Below are 21,968 nucleotides of genomic sequence, written 5' to 3' on the forward strand. Positions count from 1 at the left end.
TTCCCTATATAATTTTGTTATTTTAAGAGTTTATATCAAATTAGTTGATGTAATTCTTGTTTATATTAGACCAAAATAATTATGAAAAATTGGGTAAAAGATTTTTTAATTTTTGAAGAAAAAAATTAACTTTTAAAATTAAATAAAAAATACTTTTAATTTATAATAAATTATACTAAACAGCATGAATATGACTAAAATTATCTTGAGTGAGTGATGATAATGGGCTATTTTGAGAAGTTGGCTAAAAGTCTTTTTTTTTTTTTTTTGTAGCAAAAGTCAAAAGTTGACTTTTTTGTCTTTTTTTTCATTTGAAAAGTTGGTTTTTAGCCAACTGTAAAATTACAATTTTACCCTCATGGGTCAAAATGTGTTACATAGGTGAAGTCGTAAATATTTTAAATAAATAAGGGTAGTTTGGTCATTTTATTATGATTTGACATCATAAACAAACATTAATCAAAAAAATCAAAAGTCACTTTTTATCAACTTCTCAAATTATTTATCTAAAAAACTAAAAACTTGATTAAAAGTCAAAAAACTATTTTTTACCATCTTCCTAAAAATGAGCTACCTTATTTTGCATGGGAATTAAACGAGGCAAGTGGTGAGTGAGATATTCTCTTATATCCAACCTCAGATTTTGAGCTGAGCTTTGATGCATGGATATGTCCCCACCCTACACTCTCTCTCTCACCCCCACTCTCATCCTGTCATCATTGCAGCTGATGTGGGTGGGGAAATGGGAGGTACACTTTTATACTTTTCTTTGGTAGGGTTGAAGGAATGTTTCTTTGTTTTGTGCTTCTAAATTTTCTATAAACTATATTTTTTTTTTCTTTTTTGGGTCTTTGTGCCTCCACTTGCCTTGGGACTGCACTACCTTTTATTGTGTGAAATGGAGGAACAATCAAATACAAGTTTTGGTTCTTGGATGAAAATGTTTATTTTATTTGACCACTAGTTTTGGGTGGTGTTAGATCAGAATGTTTGTTAATGCATTTCACTTATCACTATATATAGGTAGGTAGGTTTGCAATGATTATTTACACTAAGGTAACAATTTAATTTAGGCTTGGTTTGGGAAGTAGGTTGACTTTTTAGCTTTTTGGCTTTTTTGGCTATTTTAGCCTGGGCTAAAAAGCTTAGTTTGGGAAGGGCTTTTTGACTTTTTGGTTTTTTTGACTTTTTTTGTGAGAGAAGAATGTAATGATTATAGGTTGGATGTGATGTTTTGTTTGTTATGGCTAAAATAGCCTATTTTATTTTTTGTGGCTAAAATAGCCAAAAAAGCCTGAAAATCAACTTGCCAAACAGAGGCTATGATTAATTAATTTTAATAAAAATTGGCCAAATGTTAACGTTGAATAATGTTTTGTTGTGACAATTAATTTTTGTTGGTGATAAAGATACACCCATTCGCATAATACTTTATCAGTGGTTAACTTATACTATACACATGATTGATTTAAGATAAATTATCAATATATCTTAATAGTTGGACTTAATATCTATTAAATCTTATTAAAAATAAAATTTCATAAAATTATCGTTAAAAATAATTTTTTTGTAATAATTTTTTATGTCGCTAAAAATTGACAATTAATGACTTTTTTATTATGATTTTTATAAATTGTCGTTAAAACTTACAATTAGTAACTTTTTTTATGACAAATTTTTCCCATAGCAACTATTAGACAATAAGTTTACTCATTAAGGCCTACATGTAAGTATCACATTAGTTTAATAATGTGTAAATATTTTAATAACACATAAATTTCTAAGTTAACTTATAAAATTATAATCATAATGTATAGAGATTATCTTTTCAAATTTCATAAGTGAAGATAATATTTCAAAATAAAAATATTAATAAAATATTATAATCATCCAATTGATCAATTTTTCTTAGAATAATGAACTTGAATTCTAGCTAATGAAATAATCTATACTAATAACTAAAATGTTTCTCAATAAATCTAATGTCTAAAACATATATGTGCTAAAAAAACTAATAATAAACTAAATGTCATAAATCAGATCTATCTATATTTGATAAATTAAAACTGAATAGATGTCGCTCATTATGTCTAAATGTTTCAAAAAGTACCTATAAAAAAAATGTTAATATTTTTATGTTTTCATTTTTTACATAAAAACAAACTTTAAAAATAAAATAAAATAAATGTTGCCTTTATTGGAACTCATGAATTTTTGCAACAACAGTTTACTCATGCGAGATTTAGGGAATACATAAGGACATACAACTCTCTATTATCTTTCATGTCCATGGGTAGAAAAATTAATTAATCAGTGTTAGATGTAGTGGCGGAGCCACCATATGACTAGGGGGTCACGTGCCCCTAGAATTTTTTTTTTTTACATATGTATATAATAAAAATAATATTTAAAATAAAATGTCAAGGGCATTTTTAAATTTATAGTGATTGTTTTATTAAAAATGAAGTGACTACAACAAATTATATTTTTATCTATAAAAATTTTGTGAAAAATCTCAATATAAAGATAATATCTATCATTATTGATATGGAAATATAATTGATTTCACTATATATATGTAAAAATCACTAGAGTATTAGTTATATTTACATATAGAGTTCACCCTTCATATGCTATTTTACTATTGGTTGATAATATATCATATGTTAATAATGACGTGATATCACTATTATATAAAATTTATACTTAAATTTTGTAAAAATTTGATTTTTCTTACCATTATATAATTTATTTTAAGACTTAAACATATGATTTTTTTACATTGTCCATGATACACTAGTTACACACAATATTTTTTCTATTTTACTTAAAATTAATTGTAAAATTTTATGTGAAATATTTTTATAATAATTTATTTAAATTTTTATACTTAATATTAATTCAAAAATTATTATTATCTTCTTATTATTGATTATAAAAAAAAATTAAAATTATAATCAATAAATGCCCCTTCTGATATACTTTTCGGTCTTTGCCACTGGTTAGATGAAGGGGGGTTCTTATGTCTTTTGCATTAGCGCTGGAACAATTATGATTTGACACATTTATATAGCGACCTCGCTACGTAGCTCGAAATTCTTTGGCACGAATTTGGCTCGACACCAAAACGACGTCGTTTTGGTGTCGTTTTTTTTTTTTTTTCTTTTTCCTGTGTTGTTTGCAGAGAAGGAGAACAGAGAAGAAGAAGAAAAGGAAGAAGAAAAAGAAGGGAGAAGAAGAAGGGTGGAGAAGAAGATCGGGAGGAGGAGGAAGAAGGGAGTGGAGGGGACCATAAAAATCAGGCTGGAGGAGGAGGCGGGGCTGCGCCGGGCTAGCTGCTGCGACGAACTGGACAGGAGGGGGTTGCGACTGCGACTGCGACGATCGGCGAGGCGGTGGTGCGACGATCGGCGAGGAGGTGAGGAGGTGGTGCTGCGACAACGGCGACGAGGCGACTGCGACGGCGGTGGTGCTGCCTCCTCCTCTTTCTCTTCTCCTCTCTTCTTCCTCTCTTCTCTCCCTCTTTCTCCTCTCCTCTTCCCTCTGTTTGTGCAGAGCTCCTTTGCTTGAAAAGGGAAAAAAAATTTCGAGCCATTTTGAGCCGTAGAGTTTCGAGCTCTGGATCATTTTCGTTTATATAGTATCAACCTCATGAATTCTATGATTGTACAATAACATTAAAAAAATATAAAATAAATAAAAAAATAAAAGAGAAGAGACAAACCTGTTGTGAGAAATCATGGAGTGAGAGAGAGAAAATAAATCTAAGAAAACAATAGAGACAGTAAAAGAGAAATCATTCTTACATAATGTAAGTTTTTAAAGAGTTAGTATAAGATGATGGCGAATATGATGATAATGATCGGCGACCACGATGACAACAACAATAAAATAATAATAATAATAAATAAAATTAAAAAAATTAAGTTATACTGTTCAAACTCAATCTACCAACAAATTCCTACAAAAGAGGAGGAGTTTTTTTTTTAGAACCAATCATTTAATCTTTATGTATAAGCCATGAGATTAAAACAATTAGAAAATAAAGAAAAAGACGAAAACATGAATGATAATCAAAGAAACTTGTTAAGATATTTGTTATTTATATATATATTTTTAATTTATTTAAGTTACAGATATTTTACGTTTTTTGTTTAAATAATGTGATAGCAATTAGATATTTGTAATTTTTATTTTTTTATTTTGTGGGTTTATATTTTTTTTATTAATTTATTCAATTGAGAGTGAGATTTATTTTAATTAATTTAAGTTATGTGATAGACTTATGATTTTCTTGAATTATATATGAACTACTTTTGATATGAAAAAGATAAAATTTATAAAAGTTGAAAAAGATATCAATAGTGCTATATGAGAAGAAACAAATCGAATTTGGTTAAATCAAAGAACAAATACGAACCACAAATTAAAAAGCAAGTAAGTTCAAACTATGCAAAATATAATAATGGAGAAGATGAAAAGATGTGTAGAGAACTAAAAAATATTGAAAAAAAGAAATGTGTACACACAAAAGTAATAAACACTAAAAAAATGCATAGGAGCATAAAAATAAAGAAGATGAAAAGATGTGTAGATAAACTCAAAAATATTGAGAAATATGTACATACACACAAAAATATAAAATAAGAAATAATATTAATAATATTACACTGACCTTATAATGATTTTTGGAAATCATGAAACTTAAAAATGTAACAACGGAGAAGATAATGATTTTCACAAATCATCAAACTTGCAAAATATAACAATGGGGAATATAATTTTTTCTGAGAAAAGATGGATAGATGAGATAAGAGAGAATAATATTAATAATATTGTGTTGACCTCGTAATGATTTTCGCAAATCATGAAACTTGCAAATGTAATAATGGAGAAAATAAATTTTTCTGTGAAAATATGGATTGAGGAGATGAGAGAGAATGATTGAATTTTGAGTGGAATATGAAATAAACTAAATACAAAAACATATATGAGAAAATTGTATGAATTATGGATGATAGATATGGATGAATTATTTTATTATTAATTTATATTTTATTTATACAAATAAACTTTACACATGTGATAGGATGAACGTGGGAGTTTGTTCATGTGAGAGGATAAATATGTGGAAGATAAGTCTAGCTGGTGGGAGTTGGGATAAACATGGAAGTTTGAACATGTGAGAGGCTAAACGTGTGGAAGATAAGTGGGAGTTGTTTTTTTTATTTATTTTTTTAATAACCTTTTATTTTGTTGACAGCATGTGAAAGGCGAGTTGGGATCCTTTCTTTGCAATTTCTTATTGCAATCTTCTTTACAACAGTTGAAATTAGTCGTTGTAATATTTAACGGTTGATTTTAATTTTTTAATTTTATTTATTTATTTTTTATGGCCGTTGAATATTGTAATAGCTAATCTCAGTCGTTACAAGAAAGGTTGTAAGGAGTGGCAAGGAGAGGATTCTGACCCGTGAAAGGATAGGAACAGAGCTATACACTAAAAAGAGAATTGTTACGTATATTTCAAAATTATCAAAATTTAATAATGAAATTTTGAAAGCTCTCGAAACAATACTACATATATAGTATAGATGTCTATTAAATTCAAACATGGAGTGGTAAGGATCATTTATGGCATATTTGTGCCTTTGTACGTATTTTGTGTAAAAAAAAATATATAATAAAATGTTAAAACTTTTAATTCTACAAAAATAAATAAATAAATAAATAAATACGAATTACACTAACAGTCTTTGTAATTTGAGATTTGTATCATTTTGGTCTTTGACCTTTCAATTGTGATATATTTGACCCGAAATTTTAAATCTCGTTTCAAATAAAGACAATCAAAGATGTTTCCTTTGCAAATGAAAAGTTCTACATTTCATGGGCAAAGTTGTCATGCAAATTATTTTGTGTTGGTCAACTTGTATGTTGTTCGAAATGTAATGGAGTGATTCTACTTACATAGTTTACCTCTTTACATCCTCGATATGATTTTTTTTTTTTTTTTTTTTTTTTTTTTTTGAGTACTACTATTAACACCTGTCTAAATTCTTTGGATCCCTAATTTCTAATTTTTCTTTTATTACAATTATACATTGAAGTAAAATTACATTAAAAGACATTATTTAATGGAATATCCACCTATCAAATAAGAACTAGCACTATACAATATTGTACACCCACCCCATCTCCTCATCCAGCTATACGTATTTCACTTTTCTAACCCTAAACATGTTAATCTTCATAACCATCTTAAATCCTAAATGTATCCTCTTTATTACCATCATAAACCCTCATGAACCAAAAACCTTGAACCAGAAATCTCTTTCCAAGTCCAACATATTACTCTTAATTAGTTATTTCACCTTGTAGAGCAATGGAGGACGATAATAACAACTCTGATGAGACTAGCATTCTTTTAGTATGTTTATCTGTCTTGCATTAACATTCGTTTTCAATCGTTATTGCTTTGTTCGCATTGTTCGGTATTAGTTTGTTGACTGTTAAGATTATGTTCGGTAACACAGTACTGAACACAAATATTTAGTTCAATTTATGAGTTCCAAATAGCAATGCAAATAGTCAGTACTGTTGAACCGAACATGACCTTTATTTTCGGCCCTAGTGTGCCAAACGGTTTGATTTTTATATCTTCAATACTAGATTGTGTTTTTTGTGAGTGTTTCCCTCTAATACTCCATTTTACGCCGAAATAAACAAAAAACAAAAATTTGATAGGAAGAAGAGAGGTAATGTCGTTGATAAGATGAGGATTTAGTATTTATCTGAAAGGAATTTCTGACGACTTTTTTGTAATGGTGGACTTGAATTTTCCAACGGTATTCTTTAGACACTGTCGATTCGATTCTTCCTTTCGTTTGAGAGTTGACAACAATTTCAATAATGGAACATCGATGCAATGTTCTTCATTGAGACAATGGTGTTTACTGATTCAATGACTGTTGGCGTTCTTTTAACAGAAGATGGACGGTCATCAAAAGGAGAATGAGAAAGGGTGTCCAAAATTAGGTGGATGTGCCTTAGGTGTGATAATATTATGAATAGAGGTAAATTTGATATTAAATGGGGTGTTCAAAGAAATCTTATTGAAATTTAGGGTTAAAGTGAGGTTCAAAGAAATAGGGGGTCCAAAGAATTTAGGCAAGTGCTAATAGCAATCTTCTTTTCTTTTTTCTCTCTTTTTTTTTTTTAATTTTATCCATGTGTTAAATTACTTTTAAGGACAAAAGATTAAAATTAACTCATTACTCTTCAATTCCTACTGCTCTTCTTCCCTACTCAGTGTTTCTTTTCTGTTGCATGTCTCTATTGAAAAAATGAGAATCATAGTGTTTTGATCATAGAAGAAAGTAATTGATGAAGAAACGGTAATAAAGAACTATCAAAAAGTGAAATGGTGAGTTTTTGTTATTTGTTTGATGTAACATACCTGAGGGGTACCGGTGTGCGTTACACAGTTCAAACCCTCGATTTCTTTGATTTAGTCACGGGTGCCATGTGAAACATAAATGAGGATCCAGATTTGACAACATTTATAGAAAATTCATTTTATTGCAAAACCATTGCCATAAATGGATTGCATCACTAGATATTAGAATCGCTACCTAATATTTTGAGAAAATTAGAAAACTCATGACTCGTGCCAAGGCCATTGTTCATTATAACCAAGGATGCTTGACTCAGAATCTTAGGTATGAGAGGAGAATGACATTAATTGAGCACTCTACTAAACTATGATATGAGTTTTATTCACTTTATATGTTCATATTCCGATATATTTAATAAAGCCTAAAATTTACTATATGTAGCAAACAAGTATAGATTATGTCATTCATTTTGAAATAATTTGATTTCATGTATATTGAAAGAGTTTTGAAGATATACAACTCAAAGAAATTGAGTTTATAAACTTGAAAATCAACATCATTCCAAATTAAGCGATACAACTTCCATCCGTCGGCATTCATACAATTATATCAAGTAAGCAAGTAGTCATATGATAGGATGCTTAAACATAGAAATAAAACACACAAAAGCGGGATTCTAAAGCACAAAAACTTACATATTTGCAGACGTCCTGCGAACAGTTACAAAACAAAGTGGCAAAACATGCATGATCTTATATACAACATCCTAATGCAATCCGCTCATGAAATATAACTAAAGATTTGACTTCTAATATATGACATGTGAATCATCTCAAGAACATGAGGTAACTCACATAATCGCATAAGAATTGATTAAATCAATAGATACAAACTTAGCCGAATCAAGATACATGAAACATAGATGCAAAGTATGGATATCATGTAAAGCAAAATATGATGCTTATGTACAAATAAGGAAAGCAAGTAAAAGAACAGGATAGAAAAAAGCGCTGAGGGGAATTATTACAACGCTTTGAATAAATAATTACAAACCAAATGAGAGAGGGAGAAGGAACATAATACAATAAAATGAAAAGAAAAAACCCTTACAAAACACTCAAAAGAAAACAAAATAGAAGTTTCATGTGCCTGAGAGACCACCGGAAATTGGTATGCTCAACATCGGAAGTGTCACGACCCAAACCCAGCCCTATGGGTTTAGCACCGTAACCGGCCAGTAATCCGAGATTACCGAAGGCCTGCAGAACAGTAGTACAGTAAAACAGAGTACAGGGCCTGGCGGAAGCCAAAACAGTAAATAAACAATGTCCAATGAGCTGTGACAGTCTGTATGCAAAAAGACTTTCATACATTTATACATAAACAGTACAGAACAGTATACACAATATGTACAATCCTTCAGACTAGGGACTCGATCCCCGCATAACAGTACAGTAACATTCAGTCTATACCATCCATTCGGTTATTACAAAACAGTAAGACAGTACAGAAGGGGGAAGTGTAAAACACCCCTAAGCCTTAACACGATAGGCTCGGAACCTCGCAGTGAGGCACATAGGCTGGCTTGACAAAAAGGGAGTAACTCTGACGCTCCTAGCCGCGGTCTGGTGCCTGAACACCTACATATATATATGAGCAGTGAGCTAAAGCCCAGTGAATAACATAATGCGTAAAGAGGTTAAGAATGAATGTCCTTACAGTAATGAAAACAGTTCATTAAATCAGTATTTCAGTCGTTCAGTCAGTACAGTCATATGTGGTACATCTGTTAGCATAACAGTACAGTAAACAGTAGGTCTTAAAAGACCGAACAGTAGTGATGGCCATCAGTCAGTAAACAGTAGTGGTTCCAACAAGGGAACCGACAGAGATCTCTATAACAGTAACAGTAAACAGTAAGTGCTAAGGATGCCACAATACAGTTCAGAATATAGGACATACATTCATTCAATTAACAGTATTCAATTCAGAAACAGTACAGTTCAGTTGCTCAGAAAATAATCATTTTTGAACATATCTTTACACAATCGTTACTCACAGAGTTTGGGCTACAGTATGCTAAAGCGTGCCTCCCCAGTCGCCAACCCTACACAGTTCACAGGTTGAACACACACTAAGCTACACAGTTGGGAAATATAGTAACTTAACCCCTAATGCCTCGGTGTGTTCTACATCTATGTCCTCAGTAAGATGCCTTAAACTAGGCCTAAGAATGCCTAGAATGGGATGAGGATGCAAAGATGTGATCAGAAAACAGTTTCAGAATTTTCAGAAAATAGAGTCCCGCTCGAGCGCAGGTTTCCCCGCTCGAGCGGTCATGCAACAAAGGTACACGCTCGAGCGTCAACTTTCCCGCTCGAGCGTACTGTAAAAGTACTGGATGGGTGAAATCTCCGCTCGACAGGCGCTCGACGCCCACTCGAGCTTGAGACACATGACTCCGCTCGAGCGCCCAATCCTCCGCTCGAGCGGACTGTAAAACAGTGCAGAGAAATACTGGATGCTCGGATTCCACGCTCGAGCGCCAATTTCCCCGCTCGAGCGGAAGTGCAAAATCTGGGAATTCCAGATTCCACCTCCAAGCCAAAACCAGGTTCAAATGCATCAAAACCAATCCTCTTGGGCCCATTTTTCTGGAAAACCTTTATAAACACATAGAATAACATGGTTCAAAGCTCAATTTGAGAAATCAAAGCCCAAGGGTGTTTAATTCAAACTCAATTTCAAACCATTTTCAAGAACAAGATGAACATGCAAACATGCATGAATTCAAATCATTTTGAAGCTTCAATTTGATACTCTAAGGAGCCAATTGATCCAAAACATGATGAAATCATGGATCATTACAAAATTATGGACATGCATGCACCATTTTACCCTGAAATCAACTCACAACTCAACAATTCAAACATGCATGCATGAAATGAGCTTCAATTCACCATTAATGAACCAATCCATGACTTAGCTCTACAATTAGACATGAACCATGCATGAATCAACTTAAAGACAAATCAACAAGATGAAATTCATACCTAGGTTCCTTGAATGCGAGTCCAGAGGTTCAATTATGCACTTAAGCTTTCAATTCCTCAAGATTCAAGCCAAATCTCTATGTTGAATTCACTACTCTCCCTTCCTCTCTCTCTAAGGTCGGCAAGAGCTCAAACAAGGTTGAGGAAATGTTTGTTTCAAGTGTATTCAAGGCTCACATGTTATATTGAGATAGTGGCCACTAGGTGTGGCAAAATGGTAATTACGGCAACCATTGCAATTTAACTCATTTTAATCTAATTTAATCATACCTAATCGATTTTCAGATAATTACACCATAAAATCACATTAATTATGAGGGTCATAACACATTAATCAATTCTCGGTTCGGCCGCCGATAAGGCCATCAATTAACAGTTTACACATAAAACGTCAACAGATCAAGTAAACAATCAAACAGATAGAATACAGATTAACACACCTACTCAGTCAATTCGATTCCAGTTTTTTTTTCAGTCAGTCAGTTCAGTACTTTAATCAGTTCAGTTATCAGTCATAATCAGTTCAGTTTAACGGTAATTAGTGTTTATCGGTAAGCAGTAGTGAAGGTTATTACAGGAAGACTACTCCGTTTCATCCAAAAGAAGCTAACCGGCCACCCAACTCGGCCTAGCAAATCTGTCTTGTTGCAACATTGAGAAAAAAAAATAAGGAATATGTAGATGGCTCAACTAACCACTTCCGGTTAGATTACAATAAAATTAACATACAACTTAAAACAAGAAAATGAAAAAATTGACAACTAACCGTTTCTGGTTAATTACTACATAAAAAAATGAAACAAAAGTAAAAAAATAAATTTGAGATAGAAATGAGAGACTTGAAAATTTACCTTCTAAAGAAATATTGAACTTCTTGATTTCCAAATTTCCTCTTGATCACCTTCAAGGTGTGAATTATGATTTTAATCCTCAATTCAAGAGTTTGGAATTTGAGCTAGAATGATGATTTTGAACAAGTGTATGATCACTTTTTTTATCTTCTTCAATACTCTATCTTTGATCAAGACTTTAGGACTTGGTTTTTGAGTGGTTTTTGTAAAGGAAGATGAGATGTATAGAGGTTAAGTAACTTCACTATTTGGGGAATGCAACTCTCTTATTTTCAAGGCTTTCTTTTCTTTCTCAAACTTTAATTCAAACTCAACTCTACACTTTTCTCAAATTCATCTCCCTAAATTTCAAGACTTAAGCTTTCCTTATATAAGCAATGCAAGTGGAGCAATGGTGGAAGACAAAACTAATAGAGCATTTAGGGAAGATAATGGAGTTAATGGAAGACAAAAATGGAGCATTACCTTCAATGGATCAAGCACTAGGCAATGGAGGCTAAGAATGTATGCATTCAATGCATGAATGGGTCAAAAAATGGGATTTTGAAATCCCCTACCCAAACTGACAAAAATCTGGGCAAATCTGTCACTGGGTGGTTGATTGGTCTGTCGATCGACCAGACAACTGAGCGACCGACCGGCTAGAGAGCAAGTTGGTTGTTTTGTTCCAGTTCAGTCCGGCTTTGCTCCGGTACCCGATGGGACCTAAACACTTGGCCAAAATAGGCTTAGGGTGAAGAGTAAAGCTCTTTTTTGTTGAGAATTTTGTGAAAAACACATTTTTATTTTCATCATCAGGCAATCCGGTCAAAATGGGATATTTGGTAAGTTTTTATTTTGTTTTTTGAGAGAATTCTTTGACTTTTGTTCGATGTGTCAAAATCGAATAAAATAAAATAGTTTGGAATCACATTGCTGAACAAAAAGTATATGTCCAGTAACCCACTACTGAATAAGAGATACATTTCTAGTAACCCAATTTGTTCGGTTATTCATTACCGTGCATTTCCAATTTTATTTTATATATATGTATATGTATATTTGTTTGAAATGATTATACTTCTATTCATTGCAACAATGTAAGTACAATCATCTTTATTAGTTGACATGTCAAAGAGTATAATGCGACCAAAAGAGATGTTGATTACATTGAAACGAACAAATACCTTTAATGCAATAACGATGAAGACAATTTACAACGCATGTAAAGCAATAGTTGACTAGACAAATTTATTTTAGTTCGGCAATATGACACTAAAGTAATCTAATTTGTATAGCAATGTATCACCGAACAGACAGTTCACAGATGAGCTCCAACTAATTTCCTATTAAAGTAAAGTAAAACCATCTAATCGAACAGCAACAAATGGCTAAAAAAATTAGTCTGTCTACTAAGACGGCGCTGGAATAATTTAAATTCTATGGCATTATATTACCAAAAGCTATCAATGTAAAGATAAAACTAAAAAGGTTTTGAAGAATTTTTAGTTTATGGTTAGTTTTGGTAGTATAATGGGTGTAATAAGAATCACATTTTTCTTAGTGGTATAATGAGATAGAAGGTGTAAAGAGGTAAATTAGTGATGTAAGTAGAATCATTTAATGTAATGACATTTTTCTTAATGAATAATGGTGGCACTTTGTTGGTTATAAAGTTCAGTTTGGTTTGGTTTTCAAAATTCATTTTCAAAAAAAAAAAAAAATAATAAGAAACAAAAAATTAAATTGGTGAAAATTTTTTTAAAACATTTATCTTTTTTATATAAATTATCCTTTGAGAGGGTGAAAATAATTTTTTAGATTTAAATTTTTTTAGATATTTATTTTCATTAAATTATTTTTTTTTTCAAAAAAAAAATAAAAATAATCTCAAAAAAGTCAAGTCAAAACAAATGTCAAATGTCACAAAAAAATCAACCAAATTAAAAATTTTCAAAAAAAAAAAAGAAAACCATATTGCGGTAGGATGATATCATTCACAACCGTTCGGGTACCCATCTTCAACACCAACGTTTGCTTGTAATTGTGTAAATATGTTAATAGTTCTCACTTTGATCTACTACAACTTTTTGTTTAATGGTGAAAATTCTATTTTTTTGTTAATGGTGAAAATTCTATTTTTTTTGCTTGCAATCACCAACAAATCAGAACTCTAATGGTGCCCTAATTCTTGAAGTAAAAAGGGGTAGGTTTATTTGGGTGGGAAATGAGGCAAATTGATAACATTACCTTTGAAATTGAGCATTTTTCATTTGCAAAGGAAATGGTATTTTCAATTATCCTTATTTAGAACAAGATTTAAAATTTATGATCAAATATTTCACAATTGAAAGATCAAATGCCAAAACAACACAAGTCCCAAATTATAAGGACGGTTAGTGTAATTCATCAAAAAAAAATATATATTTTTTGGTTTTTCCATTTTCAAGATCTTTAAAACAAGATATTGCATATGAAATTATGAAGCAAAAAAAAATCTACAGATATACATGTGTCCCTATTTTAAAATTAATTCAAGTCAAGCAACGCAACTATAATGTGTTTCATGTAAATCACAATTCAGAACAATAGGTAGTGAACTTGGCCCATTATGTGAACCAAATCACACGGATTTTTCATCATGTGTTTCATGATTTATGCAAAAAAATAAATAAATACAAATTTGAAGCCCAAACAATCTTCTTTTCTTTTTTTTCTTTTTCCCCCAAAATAAGTAGCTCAACAACCCCCCCCCCCCCCCAAGCAATTTTGAATGCATAGATCTTGAAAAAATATATGAAATAAAAAAAATATATCCAAAAAGGACTATGGAGCACAAAATTATGGTCTGATGAAAATGAACAAATAGATATGTTTGTCCCTATTTTTTTTAATTTAATAGTCAATAAATATTTCTATTTATTCCCATTTTTTAATTTAAAAGTGGACAAATATATCTATCTCACTCTTTTAATTTAAAAATAATTTAAAAGTGCACAAGTTTCTTTATGTTCCTATTTTTTAATTTAAAAGTACACATAAATATTTTTTTTCAAAATCTTGTATTCAACATGAATCTTGTTTGAAAAACTTAAAAGGACGAATTCAAAAATATCAATTTTATAAATATAAAAATAAAAAAAAATGTCTAAATATCAAAAGTCCAAAAATTAAACCTATGGCCCAAGCCCTTTATTTATTTATAATTGGTATTATTTATTTATTTATTTATTTTTGAAAATCTTGTTTGTATTTTTTATTTGCCCTGCACCTGATTATGGCCCCGTTTGGTGTAACTGTTAAAACAGCTCATAAATTATAGCTAAACAGCTTATAAATTATAACTTAACAGATTATAGATTATGACTTTAATCAGAAGTTGTTAATCTGTTTGGTATAGCTGTTGGATTATAGATTTAAGTTGCTAAATAATGTTTGTTAAATAAGCTGTGAAATAGTTTTTTCAATTAATTTTTATTTTTTGTTTGTCTACATTTCTCATAAAAATAATAGTAATAATAATCTATAGTCCATTTGAGTCTTTTTCTATTTTTAAAAAAATAAAAAAATTTAAGAGTATAACCATAAATTAACATGTCCACAGCAGAAGCTGATAATCAGAAGCAAGGGGTGAGCAGCTTCTAAGAATCAACTTTTTTGAATTAAAATAAGCTGTTAGAATCAGAAACTGTTTGAAATAAGTTTAACTAAACAGTCCAAAATAACTTTTTCAAAGCTAAAAGTCATAAGTTGACTCTGAAAAGCTGAAACAAATACCCTCTATATCCCAACCCAGTCAGGATTGAGATGGTTTAAACAATGGGCAAGGACAATGGGTTGCAATTAGCAAAAATGAACAATTGGGTTTTGTAGTGCATGTTGCCACTTTAAAAAATTAAAAATTAAAAATGATCTGGTTTTAAAATCTCAAAATCCATAAAAAAAAAAAAAAATCTCCTTATATGTATTACCAAAAAAAAAAAAAAAACTTGTATTGCCATATATCAGTGAAGCTAGAAAGAATTTCCACAGCAGACTTTTCTTCATTCCTGAAGAGACTCTGGTCTACATAACACAAATCCAATCACCACTCGGGCTCTTGGACTAACTACAAGAAGTATTCAATTGTGATCACCATCACTTTTACCATAGCCTGAAGTCAAAAAAACACCTCCTTCGAAACCCTTTAGCCCTCTTTTAAACCATGTAATTGTCTTTGAAGAACCTCGTTCCCTTTTCTCAGTTTCATGATTTTCTGCTTCAGTGTTTCAACTTGTCGATTTGAAGTCAAATCACGTTGGTGATCGGATAACTTTGTTCTGATAATTAGCACTGCAATATAACAAGAGAAAAGAAAAACAACTATAAAATAAATATGAAGTTCATCTAAAACAGTTGCACATTATTTCTATTATATAAAATGTATATGAACTCACATTCTTTATCTAAATTCTGGAGCTTCTTGTTTAACTCATTCTTCTCTTCTTGTTCAGCCATAAGACAATCCTTTAGATCCTGAATCTCGCGATGATCTGAGACAAAATATCAGCAGACTTAATAATCACAGTTCTCAAAAAATAGACGAGTGTGAAATTTCCGGAATTAATGATTGGCTTCCTTGGGACCTCACATCTCGATTCCACATCAAAATGAACTTGTTCCAACTTGCTTGTTAGAGATTCCAAATGGATTTTATGCAGATCCAAATCTTCATGGAGCTGCTTGATGGTTGCTTCATCTGCGGCTTTTTGAATTAGAAAGCCTCTGATATGAGCAATATTTCAAATCTCAGTTTAAGAAATATACATAAAAATTAGACAAATCGTTAAGCCTCTGATTGTACACTCACCTGATCTGAGTCTCCAAATCGTTAATCTTTGCAGCACAACCTTGTTGAAGTGATTCCATAGCATTCATGTATTCCTGCTTACACAATTTACTATTTCTGTTGCAGTAGATTATTATGTAATGTAACTAGGGCTGGAAACAAAAACCGAGCTATTCATGAACAGCATGAACTCGGCTGATTTGCAGCTCATTCAAACTCGTTTACGTTTATGAATGTTTGATATACTTAGACAAGCACCCGTACCCAATACTTGTACCTGATTCTATGTGAGATGGGCCATCACATCAAAGAACATTTAATGTGTTTTGTGTAACACCCTAATGCTATGTTTGATTCATTGGAATGAAAGTGGAATGGAATGAAATGCTCATTCCTTGGCCTCCCTACAGAATGACCATTCACTAACAATTGTGAATGATGATTCCAATTGCAATGTACATCATTTATTAGTAAATCAAATGTGAGAATGAACATTCTAATGCAATGATCAGATCATTCCATATTCATTCCAATGAACCAAATACTACCTAAGTGTTACTTTTGCATTTCGTAATCATGCTCATCATCTTTATCATTTGCATACTTAGAGATCTATTTTCCCAACTACTGAAAATGCATTAGTACCTGACATAACTCATTGCTTGAAATATGATCATTTGTTGAATGCTTGCTAAAATGAGAACCCTACATGTTCCCTTTTGATGTTTGGAATTCTAGAAGAATGAATAGTAAGAGAACAATTTACGAATGAGTTCTCACTACTTTTAAATACTTTTGAACTGTGTATTTTGTGTATTTGGGCGTTAAAAAAGGGATTTAGGTGGATAGAATTACATGGAGCAAAGTTAAATTTCAGGGGGCCTAATTGATTATGTAATCGATTCAAGACATATATGGATCAACATTTAGTTTTGGTCAAGATGACTTTGATGATCATCTGCATGGGGTCCTAAACTAATCTTAAATGGTAATTGAGGTTTGTTGGGCTAGCTTGACTTGAGCTCAAACATCCTTAAAATAGATTGAGCCAAGTTCGAACACTCCAATACTTGGCTCGCCTCGTTTCCAGCCCTAAATGTGACAATACTTCATAGTGCATTCCAGTCCAATAGTGTTACAGGTTTTTTTCACCCACAACAGAGACATCAAGTTTATAAATCAAAACCATGATATGTCACAGGTTTTTTTGTTTTTCTCCTCAATCATCCCTAAAGCCCTCTTTTCATTGCTCTGTGAAATCCTTATGAGATGTCATGCATTTCTTTTATGCCTGAAATATAAATAGAATACTTACATTTTCCTTCCAAAGATATTCAATTCTCATTCTCTCCAATTCTTCTTTCAAGCTCTGGCAATTGGTCCGACGTTCAAGCTGTTATGTCATGAAAATGATCCACCACAACTCAAAAAATTCAGAATAGTAATGTACAAGTTTAGGTCAATAGAAGTGTATATCCAACTGTATCCGCCACTTATTTGACCAAATATGTTTAATTTAAAGATAAGTTGGAAGGAAATCTTCATTCAATGAATTCAAAGATTAAAAAAAAAAAAAAGAAAGAGGGTTCACCTGATCAGCCAACTTGTTAAGGGATTCTGTGTACAGCTTTGTCAGCCTCTCATTATCTGTGTATAACATCTTTTATTTTTATTATTTGCAAATATGTGTCCTAAATAAAAAAGAGATGCCAGCATGCAAAGGTAAAAGATATCAATTTTTCTTTTTCCGATTGCACAATAGTGGTTGTTGATACAACAGAATCGGGTGAAGAAAAAAAAAAAAGTTTTCATTAAGTTGCTTACCGATATGCAAAAAGGGGTATATCACACTTTACCCCTTGTGGTTAGGCCCTAAAACACACTCCGACTGGGTAAAATGTAATTTACCCAAGAGTTGTTACTCCAAATTGAGTAAGATTTTGACCTTTTTCACATGCCATAATGTTTAGTGCTCTAATCACCAAACGAGGCATCTGCCAAAATTCAATGGGCTGGTCCAGTAATGCTGGTGATTCATCTCATAATGCTCCTTCAATCCACAACAAACTAACTTGGTTGAAATAAATTGACAATCTACTAATTTCAATATAGTTTAACCAATGTTGGCCTCCTGTTGCATAGCAAGAGAATTTAGAAAGACACAAAAATAAAGGGAAGGAGCATGACAACAAATGAAAAACTTCATGCCTTCATATTCCAGGGTAGAAATGTTTTGGCCCCGTTTACATTATTGTTTGGGTAAATTACACTAACCTCCCTTGAGATTTAGAGAAAATACAATAAACCCCACAGTTTTGGGATAATTCCATTGAGTTCCTTTGAGATTTTAATTCATATAACACTCGGTCTCCTCTTTTCTAAAAAAAAAAACACTTAGGCTCCTTTTTCATCAATAATTTATTAGTTATATGGATAGAAAAAATAATATTATTATATCTTTTACACAAAATGCATACTTTACGTTGTTTATTTTTATATTTTTGCACCATCTGAATTTATTTTGGTCCATTTAACCTTACTAGATGGGAGATCAGTATAATTTTGTCAAAACAGTAGAACTTATTGTATTGTCTCTAAACCTCCAGCACAAGGCGAGCTGAGAAGTCTGAATTCGCAGTTGTGTTTATTTTTGTTTTATTTTTTTATGAATCTGATTTTTTGAAACTTAAAAAAGGTTGTTTTGGAAAATTTTAATTGCTTTCAGAAATAGTTTCACCGAACCCATTTGCAGTACCATCTTCAAATTTTTTTTTAATGTTTATTTAGAACAAAAAAACAGTTTAGAAGAAAAGAGAGAACAAAATGGAAGACATGAAGCTGTTTAGGATAAGAAAAGAAACCTTAAATTCCGTACTCTATTACTTTCTTTCTTTTTTTCTCGGGAACCAAACAGACTAACTAGAAAATGGAGTTCGAGGGTGAAACTACCTAGTTTGAGGCTATTGGAAATGAGTTGAAGAACTTGTCGATTATTAACTTCGGCAATGCAATTTGATTGCAAGGATTGAATCTGTGCGATTCCAATCTTCACGTCCTAAATAAGAATATATAAGAAATTAGGTAAATTTCAAATTTCGATTGCAATAAAAAGTGAATGAATCTGAATTCAATAGAGAGAGAGAATCATGAAATGGAACATATATATATATATTCATTGAATGAGACATACATCGTATATATGATCGAAAGAGCGAAGCAGAGACTCCATTTCTTCATCACTTGTTGCCGCCATTTCTTCTTTTCTTCTCTGTATGAATAATGGAAAAGGTATGTAATAGCCATTTAAGGCATATTGAAAATTAGTTTTTATTAAAAATCACTAAAAATAATTTTTTTTTGCATATGTCATTAAAATTAATAATTTTATTTTGTCACGAATTTTATAAATTCGTCGCTAAAATTTATAATTAGTGATTTTTTTATGACAATTTTTTTAAATTGTCTCTGAAAGTTGAAAATTAGTGACGATTTTTTTAAACTGTCACTAAAATTTATAATTAGTGACTTTTTGAGGCAACTTTTTTAAATTGACGCTGAAAATTAATAATTAGTGACGATTTTTTAATAATATTTAATGAAAAATACCATTAATTATTACAGGGCCTATTGGACAATAAGTCCCCTATTAAAAACCTATACATAAGTTTCCTTTATGAAAATGGTTAATTAGCTTGAAGTCGTGTTTAGTTCGTTAAAAATTCGAAACGCTCAATTCATTAAGGAAACAAATTAATCTTAAATACAAATTAAAATTTGTTAATGTTTTCAAATTAAATTGAGTCAATTATTTTTTTATTCCATTTAATTAGCTTAAAACTAAATAAAATACTAAGGCTAAGTTTGGCATGTGTCTAAAAAGCCAAAAAGTTAAAAAGTTATTCAAAAAGTTAAAAAGTTATCACTATTCACCAAAAGTCAAAAAATACGACTGCACAACTCTCAATCCCAATTTTTCCCTACATATTAATTTATACAATTTTTTAATACACATTTTTCCATAAAAAATCAAAAAATTAACCCAAACAATCATATTTTTTTCCTCAAATTTTTAGTCCAAAAAGTCAAAAAGTGCACTTATTTAGGACATCCCAAGCAACCCCTAAATTACTAGATTAAGCTTGGCAAAAACTCATTTGAGACTGAATTGAAAATTTACCAAGCCAAACTTGAATAAAGTTAAATTTTAAAACTTAAGCCTTATTTGTCATAATCTAAAAAAATTAAAAAGTCACTATCCTATTTCACACCATTTTATTTAAGTTACATTACCTCTCTATCACATCACTTCAAACCCAACCCATACCCAACCCATATTTCATAAAAAGTCAAAAAGTACACTTATTTAGATCATTTCAAACCACTCCTTAATAAAATTTTCAAATCAAATTTAAATAATTAATTGTTCGACTCATTTAACTCATTTTTCACTCTTATTTATTTATTTATTTATTTTTTGATTGGGCCTAAATATCATTTTAACTCCTCAATTTTGACAAAAGAAAAATTACATTGATCTCATTTATGCTATAAAGAATCTGATAATTTTAATATAGGGCAAACTTCACTTTACTCCATGTGGTTTGGGTCGGGTGCAGTTTGTCCCCTGACATTCAAAAATCACTACATAACCTCCATTTGGTTACTGGATTGAAATGCACACAAACTTCTGTTAACAGAAGTTATAAATTGACAATTATACCCTCATCTTCATCATCATCTTCTTCTCTCTCTCTCTCTCCATCTCCATTTCAAACTTTATATGTGTACATACATATACATATATACATATCAAATCCAGTTTATAATCTCATCTTCATATATACATATCAAACCCAAAACAAAAACCCAAAAATCATAGTTTTTGCTTTTTGATTGTACTCCAATTCATAAACTCTATAGTTTTTGCCCTATGTTTCGAATGATGATATTGATGAATCCAAAATAATTTTATGATTCCAAAAACATGTTGATTCGAGAAATACATAACACGGATATATATATATATATATATATGTTGTGTGTGTGTATCTCAATCTTCATCAGATGATTTGATATATATATATATATATATATCTTTGATTAGGAAAGATTATAAAAAATAAAAGAGGAAGAGAGAGAGAGAGAGAGAGAGAGAGAGAGAGAGAGAGAGAGAGAGAGAGAGAGAGAGAGAGAGAGAGAGAGAGAGAGAGAGAGAAAAGATGTTGATTTTAGATTTCCATAGTAGACAAAAGAATGAAATTGTGCTGTTATTGTGATGTTTTCCAACAAGTATATGAGGTGTTGATGGATATGTAGAAATTAAGTAGATAGAGATATAGTAGAGAAAGAAAAAATAATGGCATTTTTTATAAATTTGAAGTTGTGTAAAGGGTATTTTCGTCTTCAAAATGAACCTACTCTCTACATAGGTGAGTGGTTCTCACATTCTGTTATGTTAGACAAAAAAACTAACAGTACACTTTAGTCCACAAACTATATGGGGGTTATATGGTGATTTTCAAATGTCAGAAGGGTAAATTGCACTCAACCCAAACAATAAGGGGTAAAGTGAAGTTTGCCCTATAATGTAATTACACTATCTACCTTGAATTTTAAAATGCATAATATTTTGTTTGCATTTCTTCAAAAGACGATTAATTTTTTAACAGTGTTACCATTCTATTTAATAAAATTTTACTATTTTCCATGGACTATTTACTTTAACAATAAATTACTTCTCCTGAGATTTAAATAAAAAATAAGTTTCACAAATTTAGCATAATTATATATAATTTTTTTTTTAAATTTTAAATTGTATAACATCTAACTCCTTTTTTATTAAAAATTCGTTAGTCATGTA

General features: G+C 30.9%; 1 protein-coding gene across 1 annotated transcript; it reads right to left on the bottom strand.

Annotated features, from left to right (window-relative positions):
• Nucleotides 1–15,259: 15,259 nt before the first annotated feature.
• On the bottom strand, nucleotides 15,260–19,380 carry LOC114308310 (4/1 protein short form protein). The gene is made up of 8 exons (XM_028253880.2): nucleotides 19,299–19,380; nucleotides 19,058–19,163; nucleotides 17,700–17,755; nucleotides 17,424–17,501; nucleotides 16,130–16,203; nucleotides 15,911–16,044; nucleotides 15,717–15,812; nucleotides 15,260–15,612 (listed from the first exon to the last, which is right to left on the bottom strand). Exons 1-8 carry the CDS (start codon nucleotides 19,359–19,361, stop codon nucleotides 15,467–15,469), a joined length of 753 nt encoding a protein of 250 aa, XP_028109681.2. The 5' UTR covers nucleotides 19,362–19,380; the 3' UTR covers nucleotides 15,260–15,466.
• Between the last annotated feature and the right edge of the window lie 2,588 nt (nucleotides 19,381–21,968).

The sequence above is a fragment of the Camellia sinensis genome, chromosome 4 (genome assembly GCF_055761805.1).
Source record: "Camellia sinensis isolate YWXY chromosome 4, ASM5576180v1, whole genome shotgun sequence".
NCBI classification, from domain to species: domain Eukaryota; kingdom Viridiplantae; phylum Streptophyta; class Magnoliopsida; order Ericales; family Theaceae; genus Camellia; species Camellia sinensis.

Excerpts from the sequence above, each read along its gene's own strand:
- LOC114308310 (XM_028253880.2), bottom strand. The coding sequence starts at position 19,361 with ATGGCGGCAACAAGTGATGAAGAAATGGAGTCTCTGCTTCGCTCTTTC. Across the intron at positions 15,813-15,910 it reads TTTTGATGTGGAATCGAGAT|ATCATCGCGAGATTCAGGAT; the intron begins GTGAGGTCCCAA and ends ATTTTGTCTCAG. Across the intron at positions 15,613-15,716 it reads CCAGAATTTAGATAAAGAAT|TGCTAATTATCAGAACAAAG; the intron begins GTGAGTTCATAT and ends GTTATATTGCAG.